The 17786-nt window shown below is 41.9% G+C and overlaps 1 protein-coding gene across 11 annotated transcripts in view; it reads right to left on the bottom strand.

The window, feature by feature from the left end:
- Positions 1-17786, bottom strand: part of RapGAP1 (Rap GTPase activating protein 1) — a 388752-nt gene that overhangs the window by 82115 nt on the left and 288851 nt on the right. Inside the window, exon 1 of one of the 11 annotated variants that reach the window (XM_070096737.1) lies at positions 10342-10664. The exons of 9 other annotated variants lie outside the window; for them this stretch is intronic. In XM_070096737.1, coding sequence (XP_069952838.1) covers positions 10342-10413 — 72 coding nt within the window. In that variant the 5' untranslated portion in view covers positions 10414-10664. Of the gene's footprint in view, positions 1-10341; positions 10665-17786 lie in introns of those variants that run through there. One more of the 11 variants, XM_070096738.1, reaches the window with a different exon arrangement.

Here is a 17786-nt window from a genome sequence, read left to right as displayed (position 1 = left end):
TACTTGTGTCTCTCAGTCACTATCACATACTTGTCTCTCAGTCACTGTCACATACTTGTGTCTCTCAGTCACTATCACATACTTGTGTCTCTCAGTCACTGTCACATACTTGTCTCTCGGTCACTGTCACATACTTGTGTCTCTCAGTCACTGTCACATACTTGTGTCTCTCAGTCACTGTCACATACTTGTGTCTCTCAGTCACTGTCACATACTTGTGTCTCTCAGTCACTGTCACATACTTGTCTCTCAGTCACTGTCACATACTTGTCTCTCAGTCACTGTCACATACTTGTGTCTCTCGGTCACTGTCACATACTTGTCTCTCAGTCACTGTCACATACTTGTGTCTCTCAGTCACTGTCACATACTTGTGTCTCTCAGTCGCTGTCACATACTTGTGTCTCTCAGTCACTGTCACATACTTGTGTCTCTCAGTCACTGTCACATACTTGTGTCTCAGTCACTGTCACATACTTGTGTCTCTCAGTCACTGTCACATACTTGTGTCTCTCAGTCACTGTCACATACTTGTGTCTCTCAGTCACTGTCACATACTTGTCTCTCAGTCACTGTCACATACTTGTGTCTCTCAGTCACTGTCACATACTTGTGTCTCTCAGTCACTGTCACATACTTGTGTCTCTCAGTCACTGTCACATACTTGTGTCTCTCAGTCACTGTCACATACTTGTGTCTCTCAGTCACTGTCACATACTTGTGTCTCTCAGTCACTGTCACATACTTGTGTCTCTCAGTCACTGTCACATACTTGTGTCTCTCAGTCACTGTCACATACTTGTGTCTCTCAATCACTGTCGCATACTTGTGTGTCACTGTCACATACTTGTGTCTCTCAGTCACTGTCACATACTTGTGTCTCAGTCGCATACTTGTGTCTCTCAGTCACTGTCACATACTTGTCTCTCAGTCACTGTCACATACTTGTGTCTCAGTCACTGTCACATACCTGTGTCTCAGTCACTGTCACATACTTGTGTCTCAGTCACTGTCACATGCTTGTGTCTCTCAGTCACTGTCACATACTTGTGTCTCTCAGTCACTGTCACATACTTGTGTCTCTCAGTCACTGTCACATACTTGTGTCTCTCAGTCACTGTCACATACTTGTGTCTCTCAGTCACTGTCACATACTTGTGTCTCTCAGTCACTGTCGCATACTTGTGTCTCTCAGTCACTGTCACATACTTGTGTCTCTCAGTCACTGTCACATACTTGTGTCTCTCAGTCACTGTCACAAACTTGTATCTCTCAGTCACTGTCACATACTTGTGTCTCTCAGTCACTGTCACATACTTGTCTCTCAGTCACTGTCACATACTTGTGTCTCTCAGTCACTGTCACATACTTGTGTCTCTCAGTCACTATCACATACTTGTCTCTCAGTCACTGTCACATACTTGTGTCTCTCAGTCACTATCACATACTTGTGTCTCTCAGTCACTGTCACATACTTGTCTCTCGGTCACTGTCACATACTTGTCTCTCTCAGTCACTGTCACATACTTGTGTCTCTCAGTCACTGTCACATACTTGTGTCTCTCAGTCACTGTCACATACTTGTGTCTCTCAGTCACTGTCACATACTTGTGTCTCTCAGTCACTGTCACATACTTGTCTCTCAGTCACTGTCACATACTTGTCTCTCAGTCACTGTCACATACTTGTGTCTCTCGGTCACTGTCACATACTTGTCTCTCAGTCACTGTCACATACTTGTGTCTCTCGGTCACTGTCACATACTTGTCTCTCAGTCACTGTCACATACTTGTCTCTCAGTCACTGTCACATACTTGTGTCTCTCGGTCACTGTCACATACTTGTGTCTCAGTCACTGTCACATACTTGTGTCTCTCAGTCACTGTCACATACTTGTGTCTCTCAGTCACTGTCACATACTTGTGTCTCTCAGTCACTGTCACATACTTGTGTCTCAGTCACTGTCACATACTTGTGTCTCTCAGTCACTGTCACATACTTGTGTCTCTCAGTCACTGTCACATACTTGTGTCTCTCAGTCACTGTCACATACTTGTCTCTCAGTCACTGTCACATACTTGTGTCTCTCAGTCACTGTCACATACTTGTGTCTCTCAGTCACTGTCACATACTTGTGTCTCTCAGTCACTGTCACATACTTGTGTCTCTCAGTCACTGTCACATACTTGTGTCTCTCAGTCACTGTCACATACTTGTGTCTCTCAGTCACTGTCACATACTTGTGTCTCTCAGTCACTGTCACATACTTGTCTCTCAGTCACTGTCACATACTTGTGTCTCTCAGTCACTGTCACTTGTGTCTCTCAGTCACTGTCACACGTCTTCACTGTAACTCGTGTTCACTTGTATCTGTCCTTGTTTCACTGTAAACTAATGAGTCTCTTACCAGTTGATGGTGACTACTGTTGTTGTAGAATACATCCAGGTATTGTATCAGCTACAATGTTGTTGTAGAATACATCCAGGTATTGTATCAGCTACGATGTTGTTGTAGAATACATCCAGGTATTGTATCAACTACAATACTGCTGCTTTCTCACCAGGTACTTTATATTTGAGACGTTAAAATCTCCTTTAGTTATTATTCCCTGACCCCCACGCCCACTTCTACACCCACGCCCACGGCTACACCCACACGCCCACGTTTACAACCACACGCCCACGTCTACGCCCACACGCCTACATCAAACCACACGCCCACGTCTACGCCCCCACACCGTCTACACCCACAAGTCCACGTCTACGCCCACACGCCCACGTCTACCCCCACACGCTGTCACATACTGAGGGAAAATATGTCACGGTCATTCCCACTCGCCCACGGTTTAGAACAAAAACTTGTCACGCCCACACCACGCAAACACAGGCTAGCGAGGATGCCGCGTCCACAAATCATACACTCTATACACAGCTTCAACAGCAGGCACGATAAAAAATCAAGTAGCCAAGAATCAGTGAATCCCGGGCAATGTCAATGAGGCGAAGTCTCGACCCCCAGCAAAAATAAATTAACGAGTACATGTTGATTATGACAATGATAATATTATTCTGACCATAATTATCGTTATTACACAGTAAATCAAGCAGAAACCGCCTTTAACAACACCAAGACAACATCAATATTTGATAAATTAGACACATGTGCAACTCTTGGGTATCTTTATTGAGGAAACGTTTCGCCACACAGTGGCTTCATCAGTCCATACAAAGGAGAATCTTGAAGAACAGGAGGAGAATGAGGTAATCAGTCCCTCAACCTTGAGTCGATGTGGTCAGTCCATCAATCTTGAATAGAATACGGCATACGTGCTGAGAAGCAGCTTATAAACCGTTGGCAGGAGAGGTGAAGCAGTCATAGGTGGTGTCACATTTGTTCAATGTTGAAGTAGGTCGTGCCCAAGAATTAGGCAAGCGAAGAATTCCCAAGTATTAAGATCCCAAGAAGTTGCAGTGTCTGACAGGTTTGTAGATGAATTAGATCCCCGAGTCAATGCTCACAGTTCCACTTGATTCTTTAAAAGTAACATAACCTGTAATATTATTAGGGAAACCTGGTTTAAACATAACACAAGAGACATCTTGGATGTGCTGGGTATATACAGTCCTACATAACTGTATGTGCTGGGTATATACAGTCCTACATAACTGTATGTGCTGGGTATATACAGTCCTACATAACTGTATGTGCTGGGTATATACAGTCCTACATAACTGTATGTGCTGGGTATATACAGTCCTACATAACTGTATGTGCTGGGTATATACAGTCCTACATAACTGTATGTGCTGGGTATATACAGTCCTACATAACTGTATGTGCTGGGTATATACAGTCCTACATAACTGTATGTGCTGGGTATATACAGTCCTACATAACTGTATGTGCTGGGTATATACAGTCCTACATAACTGTATGTGCTGGGTATATACAGTCCTACATAACTGTATGTGCTGGGTATATACAGTCCTACATAACTGTATGTGCTGGGTATATACAGTCCTACATAACTGTATGTGCTGGGTATATACAGTCCTACATAACTATGTGCTGGGTATATACAGTCCTACATAACTGTAGTCCTCATCACATGAGGTATGTACGGCAGTTTTTGTTATAATGAATTACTGTGGTGTAACAAGTGTAGCAGGGATGAACGTAATAAATATATATTACTTAATTACATAACTATAAAGGTGTGAATTACAGTGGTAGAAGTCTACAGGTTACCTTATACTCCACCTTCAGTGGTAACCCCACAAAAATTATAATATTTGTTGGAGTCTTCAACATCATCAAACTGAAGATCTATAACTTGCTAACTTATTTAACAATACACGTATGTACAATTAAATCTAAAAGAATTTCTCAGATGACTGCAACCTCACTCATTATATCTGGACCAATGTAGTACCCCCCCCCCACTTAAAGCGGGGATAATAACTGACAATGTTACTAATCACTACCCCACTAACCAACATACAATACGTAAATCATTACTTGAAACTAGCGAGATCTAATTCCGTCTCCATGATGAGACATCAGTAAATAACGTCATTATAGCAATAACATTCTCTGGCACACACTTGACTGACGATCCTCAAATTCACACACACAAAAAAAAATACAATTGAATCAGAGGGAATATGAGGGATGGATGGAACACAAGCAGTGAGAGGGAAGAAGTGGGAGGGATACATACTGGTTAATCTGCTACTTGGTTTAAGTACTTGTCAAGTTTCCTCTTAAACATTTCTACACTTGTTCCAGTAGTGTTTCTTATATCTTCTGGTAACATATTAAAAAGTCTTGGACCACGGATGTTTATATAATATTTTATTATTGTGTTCACGGTGCCCCTGCCAATATCTTTCGCTCCAGTATTTTGTTTGGGTTCTAAGTCCTCAAACACCTTCTACGTACATATTATCTTGCATCTCTTTCCTCAGCTCCAACGAGTAAATATTTAGGATTTTGAGGAATTCCCAGTAATGTAAATGTTTTATTGGCTCTATACAAGTCATTAACAATCTCTATCTGTTAGAGTTCTTGATATCTCTGCCCTGGACGGAGCCGTCAACACTGAACAATACTCTCAGAAAACACAAGCAATATGAATGGCGCTATTTTCCTTGTTTTGAAAAATTTCATTACCCATCCCATCATTTTCCAGATTTTCATATTTGCTTTATTGAAGAAAAGGTTAGATGGTGATACACCCAGGTCCTCCACACGTTCCTTTCGTTCTGTATACGGTGTCCCTTTAGAGTTCTTCATTCTTTCCATATCTAAACAGTTGGAACTTGTCCCCATTGAACGTCATGTTATTCTCTACTGCCCAATACAAGATTTTCCATTTATCTTCCTGCATTTTTTTCGTGTCCTCTACCGAGGTGATTTTCATGTTTATTTTGGCATCCGCAAATAATGAGCGGGAGAAATGGAGCATAAGGACGGGAGGATGTGGGAGGGATGGAATATAAGCAATAAAGAGAGTGTGGGAGGGATGGAATATAAGCAATAAAGAGGGTGTGGGAGGGATGGAATATAACCAGTAAAGAGGGTGTGGGAGAGAGTATATATAGTGTGCTCCACCTTCCCTTCGTCAGATACAACCAAAAGACCTTGACAAGTTCCTGTTCACCCCCCTCTTCCCCCCCTTCAACACACCTTACTACCCCCACCCTCTTCCCTCACCCACAACTCCGTCCCCCACACCCACTAACCCCCTTCCTCCACAGCCTCCCCTCTATAATATAACTTACACATAATCACACCACATATAGCTGTATATATGTCTTCCGCATAGAAATATTTACATAACCAATATTTAAGGGGCACTTATGTACCCCTGTCTTCTGATAACATGTTCATTTTTCCACTATAATGTACCTTGTCCATAATTACTATCGCATTTGCTTTGTTTCGTAAGGCGAAGTCCAGGATCTTTCCTTAATTCCTTACTCAGATTTCTACAACACAATTGTCCTCAAATATTTGTTAAGTTATACCATAAATTAAGGAAAGATCCTGGACTTCACCTTACGAACCAAAGCAAATGCGATAGTAATTATGGACAAGGTAAATTATAGTGGAAAAATGAACATGTTATCAGAAGACGGGGGAAGTTAGGTGCCTCTTAAGATGTCTTAAAGGAGCATCACACAGGAGGCTGGTGAAGAGAGCAGCAGCAGCACAGGTTATAGGGGAGATTATTTCGTGGGTTGTCATGGCTGACAGACAAGCAACAGTGTGCATAAATGGGTAGAAATCAGAATGGGAACGCTTTACAAGTGATGGGCTGTCAAAAGGGACATTATGGGCATCCTTATTCAAAATCTTCATTAACGATACAGATGAGAGAATAAACAGTGAGATTAAGTTTTTGTCGATGGTAGTACAAGAGGTTGTCGGATAATTTCTGATGATGACTTATGACCTGTGCAGGTTGAACATGACACTAAATGACCTGGGAAGGTTGAACATGACACTAAATGACCTGGGAAGGTTGAATATAACACTAAATGACCTAGAAATGTTGAACATGGCACTAAATGACCTGGGAAGGTTGAACATAACATTAAATGACCTGGGAAGGTTGAACATAACATTAAATGACCTGGGAAGGTTGAACATGACACTAAATGACCTGGGAAGGTTGAACATGGCACTAAATGACCTGGGAAGGTTGAACATAACACTAAATGACCTGGGAAGGTTGAACATGACACAATAACCTGAGAAGGTTGAACATAACACTAAATGACCTGGGAAGGTTGAACATGACACAATAACCTGAGAAGGTTGAACATAACACTAAATGACCTGGGAAGGTTGAACATGACACTAAATGACCTGGGAAGGTTGAACATGACACAATGACCTGGGAAGGTTGAACATGACACAATGATCTAGGAAGGTTGAACATGACACGATGACCTAGGAAGGTTGAACATGACACAATGATCTAGGAAGGTTGAACATGACACAATGATCTAGGAAGGTTGAACATGACACAATGATCTAGAAAGGTTGAACATGACACAATGATCTAGGAAGGTTGAACATGACACAATGATCTAGGAAGGTTGAACATGACACAATGATCTAGGAAGGTTGAACATGACACAATGATCTAGGAAGGTTGAACATGACACAATGACCTAGGAAGGTTGAACATGACACAATGACCTAGGAAGGTTGAACATGACACAATGACCTAGGAAGGTTGAACATGACACAATGACCTAGGAAGGTTGAACATGACACAATGACCTAGGAAGGTTGAACATGACACAATGATCTAGGAAGGTTGAACATGACACAATGACCTAGGAAGGTTGAACATGACACAATGACCTAGGAAGGTTGAACATGACACAATGACCTAGGAAGGTTGAACATGACACAATGATCTAGGAAGGTTGAACATGACACAATGACCTAGGAAGGTTGAACATGACACAATGACCTAGGAAGGTTGAACATGACACAATGACCTAGGAAGGTTGAACATGACACAATGACCTAGGAAGGTTGAACATGACACAATGACCTAGGAAGGTTGAACATGACACAATGACCTAGGAAGGTTGAACATGACACAATGATCTAGGAAGGTTGAACATGACACAATGACCTAGGAAGGTTGAACATGACACTAAATGACCTGGGAAGGTTGAACATAACACTAAATGACCTGGGAAGGTTGAACATGACACTAAATGACCTGGGAAGGTTGAACATAACACTAAATGACCTGGGAAGGTTGAACGACACTAAATGACCTGAAAAGGCTAAACATGACACTAAATGACCTGGGAAGGTTGAACATGACACTAAATGACCTGGGAAGGTTGAACATAACACTAAATGACCTGGGAAGGTTGAACGACACTAAATGACCTGGGAAGGTTGAATATAACACTAAATGACCTAGAAATGTTGAACATGGCACTAAATGACCTGGGAAGGTTGAACATAACATTAAATGACCTGGGAAGGTTGAACATAACACTAAATGACCTGGGAAGGTTGAACATGACACTAAATGACCTGGGAAGGTTGAACATGACACAATGACCTAGGAAGGTTGAACATGACATTAAATAACCTGAGAAGGTTGAACATAACACTAAATGACCTGGGAAGGTTGAACATGACACAATGACCTGGGAAGGTTGAACATGACACAATGATCTAGGAAGGTTGAACATGACACGATGACCTAGGAAGGTTGAACATGACACAATGATCTAGGAAGGTTGAACATGACACAATGATCTAGGAAGGTTGAACATGACACAATGACCTAGGAAGGTTGAACATGACACAATGACCTAGGAAGGTTGAACATGACACAATGATCTAGGAAGGTTGAACATGACACAATGACCTAGGAAGGTTGAACATGACACAATGACCTAGGAAGGTTGAACATGACACAATGACCTAGGAAGGTTGAACATGACACAATGATCTAGGAAGGTTGAACATGACACAATGACCTAGGAAGGTTGAACATGACACAATGACCTAGGAAGGTTGAACATGACACAATGACCTAGGAAGGTTGAACATGACACAATGACCTAGGAAGGTTGAACATGACACAATGACCTAGGAAGGTTGAACATGACACAATGACCTAGGAAGGTTGAACATGACACAATGACCTAGGAAGGTTGAACATGACACAATGACCTAGGAAGGTTGAACATGACACAATGACCTAGGAAGGTTGAACATGACACAATGACCTAGGAAGGTTGAACATGACACAATGACCTAGGAAGGTTGAACATGACACAATGACCTAGGAAGGTTGAACATGACACAATGACCTAGGAAGGTTGAACATGACACAATGACCTAGGAAGGTTGAACATGACACAATGACCTAGGAAGGTTGAACATGACACAATGACCTGGGAAGGTTGAACATGACACAATGACCTGGGAAAATTGATGATGTGGTCGGAGAAGTTCAATGCTGACAAATATATTTTAATCCTAGGGAAATAACATAACCACAAAGCTTGTATCCTAAACAATGTAAATCTTAAATGGAATGCGAAAGAGATTTTTGGAGTTCTTGTTAGCAGACATTTAAAGCCAAGACAACAATTCACAATTGTTTGCAGCAAAGCCAATAAATTTCTTGTGTTCATATCACGAAGAATAAGAGAAATTTTAAGATTTTTACATAATTTTATATATCTCTGGCAAGGCCTCATTATACTGCTGAGTTCTGGTCTCCATATTAGAGAATGGACATAAATGCAACGGAAAATATGGAGAAGGTTGATGATGCAATGGATTCCATGTATCAGAAACTTTTCCTACAAAGATTGCATGCACTGGAACTACACTCACTGGAAAGGCATGGAAATAGGTGAGATGTGATTGGTGTACAAATGATAAATAAGTATAAATAAATGGGATACAAGTAACGTGGTGAAGGTATCTCACCCTGACACAACTTACAGCAGTGGGTCAAACATGGATAAATTTTGATTTAGGAAGAATACAGGAAAGTGTGTACGTGTGCGTATGTGTGTGTGTGTGTGTGTGTGTGTGTGTGTGTGTGTGTGTGTGTGTGTGTGTGTGTGTGTGTGTGTGTGTGTGTGTGTGTGTAAATATATATATGTCGTGCCGAATAGGCAGAACTTGCGATCTTGGCTTAAATAGCAACGCTCATCTTGCCATATAGGACAAGTTGGGTTAGGCTAAAATAAATTGTTTTTTGTTATAATAAGGTTAGGTAAGTTTTCTAAGATTCTTTTGGAGCAAAATTAAAATTTTTTACATAAACATTAATGAAAAAATTAAATCTTTAAACGTATAAGAGTAAATTTTAGAAAGGACGCAATTTTAAATGAGCTCTTGCTAATTGACCAGTTTTACATATTCGGCACGACATATATAATATATATATATATATATATATATATATATATATATATATATATATATATATCCCTTTAATTATATATTTAAATTTTATCATGCATAATTTATTATTTTTTTTTTAGTTTTCAATTAATGTCATTTTCCAGTAAGAACTGCAGTTTTCTTTGTACACATTTCTTGAAGACATCACCACAAGCACAAACCAACACTTATATATCACACCAATAATAATAATAATTAAAAACGTGCTTAAATACCAAAAATCAAACAAATACTGGCACTGATAAGAAGCATAAAGTAATTCAGTCGCATTACTGTGTAAAACACCGGGTATAATAAGCACCGAACATTAAAACACAGCACCAAACAAAAGCGAAAATTAAGATTGAAGACATGCCAGGGAGACCCACCAGCGCTTCTATCCTCACTCGCATCACTCCCATATCTGACACCTTCCAGCTCTTGACACAACAGAATATCATGGTCCAGCGCCCATCCGAGACTCTGGCCACCAGTACCTGCCTTCCCTCACCACGGGGGGAGGGACGATCCTCAGGTAAGGCGTCTCGGACTTCTTCCAGTGGGGTGGGTTGCTTCACAGGTAAAGTTCTCAGTTGCAAACACTGTTTTTCTTTGAATTGGTTTGATTTATGAGTCAGTGTGTGGTTATCGCCTCACCATCATACATGTTGTCTGTGTATGAGTGATCTTCCTGCAGGTAATGTTGTAATTGCTTTCTAAGTCCTCTGGAAATCTATAAAACTTATCACTCATATAATAAGAATCTGGCAATTTATACAGGGAGGAAATTGGCCACAATAGTTACAAGGTTTTAAACCACAGTTCATCCGGTTACACGAAAATGCACCTTATTTGCCTTTGGCAGAGAACCTCGTATTGGATAATATCAGAGTCAAGTGTGATAGGCGAGTTTGGCAGGTCGTGGGAGAGGGCGACCAGCCATCCCTCACTCCCTCCTAGTTTTAAAATACACTAATTCATTAACAAAATTACCTTCTGGCATGATTTTTTTTACCAGAAATAATGAAAAACGTTATGGGTACCGGCCGACGTAAACACTGGAGGCTCCAACTATCAGCGAACCAAAACACATGAATAAATACTGAGCAGGAAATTCATCTCTTGGTCAATAACATCTGGAAACACCAGAGACGTCGATTTACCAAACACATCCATTATTATATATATATTTCACACCCTACTGCCTCCCTAGCTAAGTTTTACTGCCTAGTACTTTCATCTTCCCAAATATGCAGTGTGGCGAGGCCTCAAACAACTTTATCAAGGAGTAAACAGTCGAGGTTGATGTATATCTTACGACTCCATAAATGATTCTAACTGCAGCCGGGTACAGTTCACGTGGTTTGTATGGTTTAACAGGTCTTGTTAGTTAGGTCTGTTGCTTGTTAGGGGAGTTATTGCTTGTTAAATATATAATGGTTGTTTAGCTTGTGCTAGTAAGTTTGATGTCGTGCTCCTTCCTTAAACGGACCTGACCTGACTAGATTAGGTCATTGACTTAAGCCTGCCTCGCATGGGCCAGTAGGCCTGCTGTAGTGTTCCTTAAGTTGTTAGGTGACATACTGGCGGTTAGGGGGGTGTACCGCTTGTTAGGGTGATATATGTACTGGAGTGTACCGCTTGTTAGGGTGATATATGTACTGGAGTGTACCGCTTGTTAGGGTGATATATGTACTGGAGTGTACCGCTTGTTAGGGTGATATATATACTGGAGTGTACCGCTTGTTAGGGTGATATATGTACTGGAGTGTACCGCTTGTTAGGGTGATATATGTACTGGAGTGTACTGCTTGTTAGGGTGATATATGTACTGGAGTGTACCGCTTGTTAGGGTGATATATGTACTGGAGTGTACCGCTTGTTAGGGTGATATATATACTGGAGTGTACCGCTTGTTAGGGTGATATATGTACTGGAGTGTACCGCTTGTTAGGGTGATATATGTACTGGAGTGTACCGCTTGTTAGGGTGATATATGTACTGGAGTGTACCGCTTGTTAGGGTGATATATGTACTGGAGTGTACCGCTTGTTAGGGTGATATATGTACTGGAGTGTACCGCTTGTTAGGGTGATATATGTACTGAGTGTACCGCTTGTTAGGGTGATATATGTACTGGAGTGTACCGCTTGTTAGGGTGATATATATACTGGAGTGTACCGCTTGTTAGGGTGATATATGTACTGGAGTGTACCGCTTGCTAGGGTGATATATGTACTGGAGTGTACCGCTTGTTAGGGTGATATATGTACTGGAGTGTACCGCTTGTTAGGGTGATATATATACTGGAGTGTACCGCTTGTTAGGGTGATATATATACTGGAGTGTACCGCTTGTTAGGTTGATATATGTACTGGAGTGTACCGCTTGTTAGGGTGATATATGTACTGGAGTGTACCGCTTGTTAGGGTGATATATGTACTGGAGTGTACCGCTTGTTAGGGTGATATATGTACTGGAGTGTACCGCTTGTTAGGGTGATATATGTACTGGAGTGTACCGCTTGTTAGGGTGATATATGTACTGGAGTGTACCGCTTGTTAGGGTGATATATGTACTGGAGTGTACCGCTTGTTAGGGTGATATATGTACTGGAGTGTACCGCTTGTTAGGGTGATATATGTACTGGAGTGTACCGCTTGTTAGGGTGATATATGTACTGGAGTGTACCGCTTGTTAGGGTGATATATATACTGGAGTGTACCGCTTGTTAGGGTGATATATGTACTGGAGTGTACCGCTTGTTAGGGTGATATATGTACTGGAGTGTACCGCTTGTTAGGGTGATATATGTACTGGAGTGTACCGCTTGTTAGGGTGATATATGTACTGGAGTGTACCGCTTGTTAGGGTGATATATGTACTGGAGTGTACCGCTTGTTAGGGTGATATATGTACTGGAGTGTACCGCTTGTTAGGGTGATATATGTACTGGAGTGTACCGCTTGTTAGGGTGATATATGTACTGGAGTGTACCGCTTGTTAGGGTGATATATATACTGGAGTGTACCGCTTGTTAGGGTGATATATGTACTGGAGTGTACCGCTTGTTAGGGTGATATATGTACTGGAGTGTACCGCTTGTTAGGGTGATATATGTACTGAGTGTACCGCTTGTTAGGGTGATATATATACTGAGTGTACCGCTTGTTAGGGTGATATATGTACTGAGTGTACCGCTTGTTAGGGTGATATATATACTGAGTGTACCGCTTGTTAGGGTGATATATGTACTGAGTGTACTGCTTGTTAGGGTGATATATATACTGAGTGTACCGCTTGTTAGGGCGATATATGTACTGGTTGTTAATAAAAGTTACTTTTTTAGAATGAGTTAGGATAAGATACCGGTTGTGCAAGACAGGTATACAATACCGACAAGATGAAAGTTAAGACACTTGTGCAACATCTGGTTATCTTTACTGTAGACGTTTCGCCATCCAGTGGCTTTATCTGTATTGATAAAGCCACTGGATGGCGAAACGTCTACAGTAAAAATAACCAGATGTTGCACAAGTGTCTTAACTTTCAAGATACTGGTTGTTACAGTTTAAGATACTAGTTGTTGTGGGTGATTTCTTGATTGCTAGGGTGAGTTGCTGCTTGCTAGGGTGAGTTGCTGCTTGCTAGGGTGAGTTACTGCTTGCTAGGGTGAGTTACTGCTTGCTAGGGTAAGTTACTGTTTGCTAGGGTGAGTTGCTGCTTGCTAGGGTGAGTTGCTGCTTGCTAGGGTGAGTTACTGCTTGCTAGGGTGAGTTACTGCTTGCTAGGGTAAGTTACTGTTTGCTAGGGTGAGTTGCTGTTTGCTAGGGTGAGTTGCTGCTTGCTAAGGTGAGTTACTGCTTGCTAGGGTGAGTTACTGCTTGCTAAGGTGAGTTACTGCTTGCTAGGGTAAGTTACTGTTTGCTAGGGTGAGTTGCTGTTTGCTAGGGTGAGTTGCTGCTTGCTAAGGTGAGTTACTGCTTGCTAGGGTGAGTTACTGCTTGCTAAGGTGAGTTACTGCTTGCTAGGGTAAGTTACTGTTTGCTAGGGTGAGTTGCTGTTTGCTAGGGTGAGTTGCTGCTTGCTAAGGTGAGTTACTGCTTGCTAGGGTGAGTTACTGCTTGCTAAGGTGAGTTACTGCTTGCTAGGGTAAGTTACTGTTTGCTAGGGTAAGTTACTGTTTGCTAGGGTAAGTTACTGTTTGCTAGGGTGAGTTGCTGTTTGCTAGGGTAAGTTACTGTTTGCTAGGGTGAGTTACTGTTTGCTAGGGTAAGTTACTGTTTGCTAGGGTAAGTTACTGTTTGCTAGGGTAAGTTACTGTTTGCTAGGGTAAGTTACTGTTTGCTAGGGTGAGTTGCTGTTTGCTAGGGTAAGTTACTGTTTGCTAGGGTGAGTTACTGTTTGCTAGGGTAAGTTACTGTTTGCTAGGGTAAGTTACTGTTTGCTAGGGTAAGTTACTGTTTGCTAGGGTAAGTTACTGTTTGCTAGGGTGAGTTGCTGTTTGCTAGGGTAAGTTACTGTTTGCTAGGGTGAGTTACTGTTTGCTAGGGTGAGTTACTGTTTGCTAGGGTGAGTTACTGTTTGCTAGGGTGAGTTACTGTTTGCTAGGGTGAGTTACTGTTTGCTAGGGTGAGTTACTGTTTGCTAGGGTAAGTTACTGTTTGCTAGGGTGAGTTCTGGTTGTTACAGACAATATTTCCACTCAGTCCTGAAACTTAATATACAAAGTCATGCTAAATAAGAGTAGCGCGAGTACCTGGTGCTGTATATAGAACAACCTACTGTCTAGGTGACATCATTTTTAAAGGGGTGGATCGGTAAGCCAGCGGAAGGCCTCGGTCAGATGACCAAAAGCTCCAACGGCGGGTCACCATCTGACTAAGACCCGCGTCACGAAACACTTGTCCTGACGCAGTAACGTCACAGGACGAATAATTACAGAGCAGCAGCACTAGCATCACAAATTATAAAAAAAACAATCTTTGAAAGGGTGCTTAGACGCTAAATAACTGTATATTTAAGTACCTGAAGTATACATGTTAGTATGAACTCAGAGTGGGACGATCACACCTATGTGGTGTACATGATGTGGTTACCCATGATGAAGCAGCTGACAGAGGCAGTCATGCAGTGAGCCCATAAAATGGGGAGAATGGGTTTAAGAGGAAGTGGGGGAAATGGGTATCCAGTTTTCTAACCGGACGAAGGGAAGCGATAAACAATGAAATATAGTTTGAACGGAGTAAAAAATTAGTGACCCAATGGCACTGTTCTGGAACCTTCACAGTTTCTCTTCCTCCTAGCAGTCATAGATCAATCTCCTAGCAGACATAGATCAATCTCCTAGCAGACATAGATCAATCTCCTAGCAGACATAGATCAATCTCCTAGCAGACATAGATCAATCTCCTAGCAGACATAGATCAATCTCCTAGCAGACATAGATCAATCTGCTAGACAGACAAATCATAACGGTAACAAATCCAAGTGTTGACATACGTAAAGAATGAAGAACTCAAACTAACATAGGATACAAAACGCAGGAAGCTCATAATGTATGACGAACTATTTCAAAGCCAGAGAGAACTCAGTTCAAGACAGGACAGAGAACAGAGTTGGGACAGGTGCAGAGACACTTCTCTGTCCACACACTGTCCTGGCAGTTACACTGCTGGGTGCAGAGACACCTCCATGTCCACACACTGTCCTGGCAGTTACACTGCTGGGTGCAGAGACACCTCTCTGTCCACACACTGTCCTGGCAGTTACACTGCTGGGTGCAGAGACACCTCTCTGTCCACACACTGTCCTGGCAGTTACACTGCTGGGTGAAGAGACACCTCTCTGTCCACACACTGTCCTGGCAGTTACACTGCTGGGTGCAGAGACACCTCTCTGTCCACACACTGTCCTAGCAGTTACACTGCTGGGTGCAGAGACACCTCTCTGTCCACACACTGTCCTGGCAGTTACACTGCTGGGTGAAGAGACACCTCTCTGTCCACACACTGTCCTGGCAGTTACACTGCTGGGTGAAGAGACACCTCTCTGTCCACACACTGTCCTGGCAGTTACACTGCTGGGTGAAGAGACACCTCTCTGTCCACACACTGTCCTAGCAGTTACACTGCTGGGTGAAGAGACACCTCTCTGTCCACACACTATCCTAGCAGTTACACTGCTGGGTGAAGAGACACCTCTCTGTCCACACACTGTCCTAGCAGTTACACTGCTGGGTATATACTTCACAGTACTTGGCATGTAACTTCTGAAGTCGAAAAGATACATTAATAACATATAAATGGAACATACTCGAGGACCAGACCCAAATTATGCAAGATAACTTAATGGAGTGAGAACCAAGATAACTTAATGGAGTGAGAACCAAGATAACTTAATGGAGTGAGAACCAAGATAACTTAATGGAGTGAGAACCAAGATAACTTAATGGAGTGAGAACCAAGATAACTTAATGGAGTGAGAACCAAGATAACTTAATGGAGTGAGAACCAAGATAACTTAATGGAGTGAGAACCAAGATAACTTAATGGAGTGAGAACCAAGATAACTTAATGGAGTGAGAACCAAGATAACTTAATGGAGTGAGAACCAAGATAACTTAATGGAGTGAGAACCAAGATAACTTAATGGAGTGAGAACCAAGATAACTTAATGGAGTGAGAACCAAGATAACTTAATGGAGTGAGAAACAAGATAACTTAATGGAGTGAGAACCAAGATAACTTAATGGAGTGAGAACCAAGATAACTTAATGGAGTGAGAACCAAGATAACTTAATGGAGTGAGAACCAAGATAACTTAATGGAGTGAGAACCAAGATAACTTAATGGAGTGAGAACCAAGATAACTTAATGGAGTGAGAACCAAGATAACTTAATGGAGTGAGAACCAAGATAACTTAATGGAGTGAGAACCAAGATAACTTAATGGAGTGAGAAACAAGATAACTTAATGGAGTGAGAAACAAGATAACTTAATGGAGTGAGAACCAAGATAACTTAATGGAGTGAGAAACAATGAGGAATGTAAAATACCTCCCATGAAAAGCAGGGTCGTCATGAGCACAGTGACAGAACAGTGTCAGCTTTCATGGTTAAAGGCTAACCTGCTATCAGCGGATACCTGGAGTATACCTGGAGAGGGTTTCGGAGGTCAACGCCCCCGCGGCCCGGTCTGAGACCAGGCCTTGATTAGATAGGTCTGATTTATATATTCAGTCCCGCCAAGCCCTTCCACTCTTGTTTTCTCATATCACTGCCCTTCTCGGCAATCACAGTATAGCATTTGTATCAGCATTAGTAATAAACGGCATAATGGAGGCATCCACTACTCTCAGTCCTCCCACTGCACGAACCCTAAGTGTAAGATCCACATCACCATAAGGATCTGAAGCTGGTGCTGCCATCTTGCATCCCCCGGTAAGATGGTAGAAAGTTGTAAACATGAGGCGGACACAGCAAACCCAGTAGGAATCGGAACCGCGTATTTCAGCAGTGCACCCAGGGAGAGGCTTATCAGCAGTGCACCCAGGGAGAGGCTTATCATAAAACTTCGCTCCAAAGTTGTTGATGAAGACTGAGGTGTTGTCCACCGCCAAGGTGACCTTTATCCCTTTAACAAGGACCTTGACATCATGTGGATATGATAGAAGCTGAGGATCAATATTTGGATGATCGTGTACATTGGTTGCCCTACTCTTGGGTAGACCAAGGATGGGTCTGATACACAATCCTTCTCTTCACAATATTTCACCCATGTACTCTTTAAATTTCTTTTTATCAAATCCCCAAAAACCAGAATTTATAGTGCC

Source organism: Cherax quadricarinatus, chromosome 54 (genome assembly GCF_038502225.1).
Source record: "Cherax quadricarinatus isolate ZL_2023a chromosome 54, ASM3850222v1, whole genome shotgun sequence".
Taxonomy (NCBI): domain Eukaryota; kingdom Metazoa; phylum Arthropoda; class Malacostraca; order Decapoda; family Parastacidae; genus Cherax; species Cherax quadricarinatus.
This window is presented reverse-complemented; position numbering and strand designations above follow the sequence as displayed.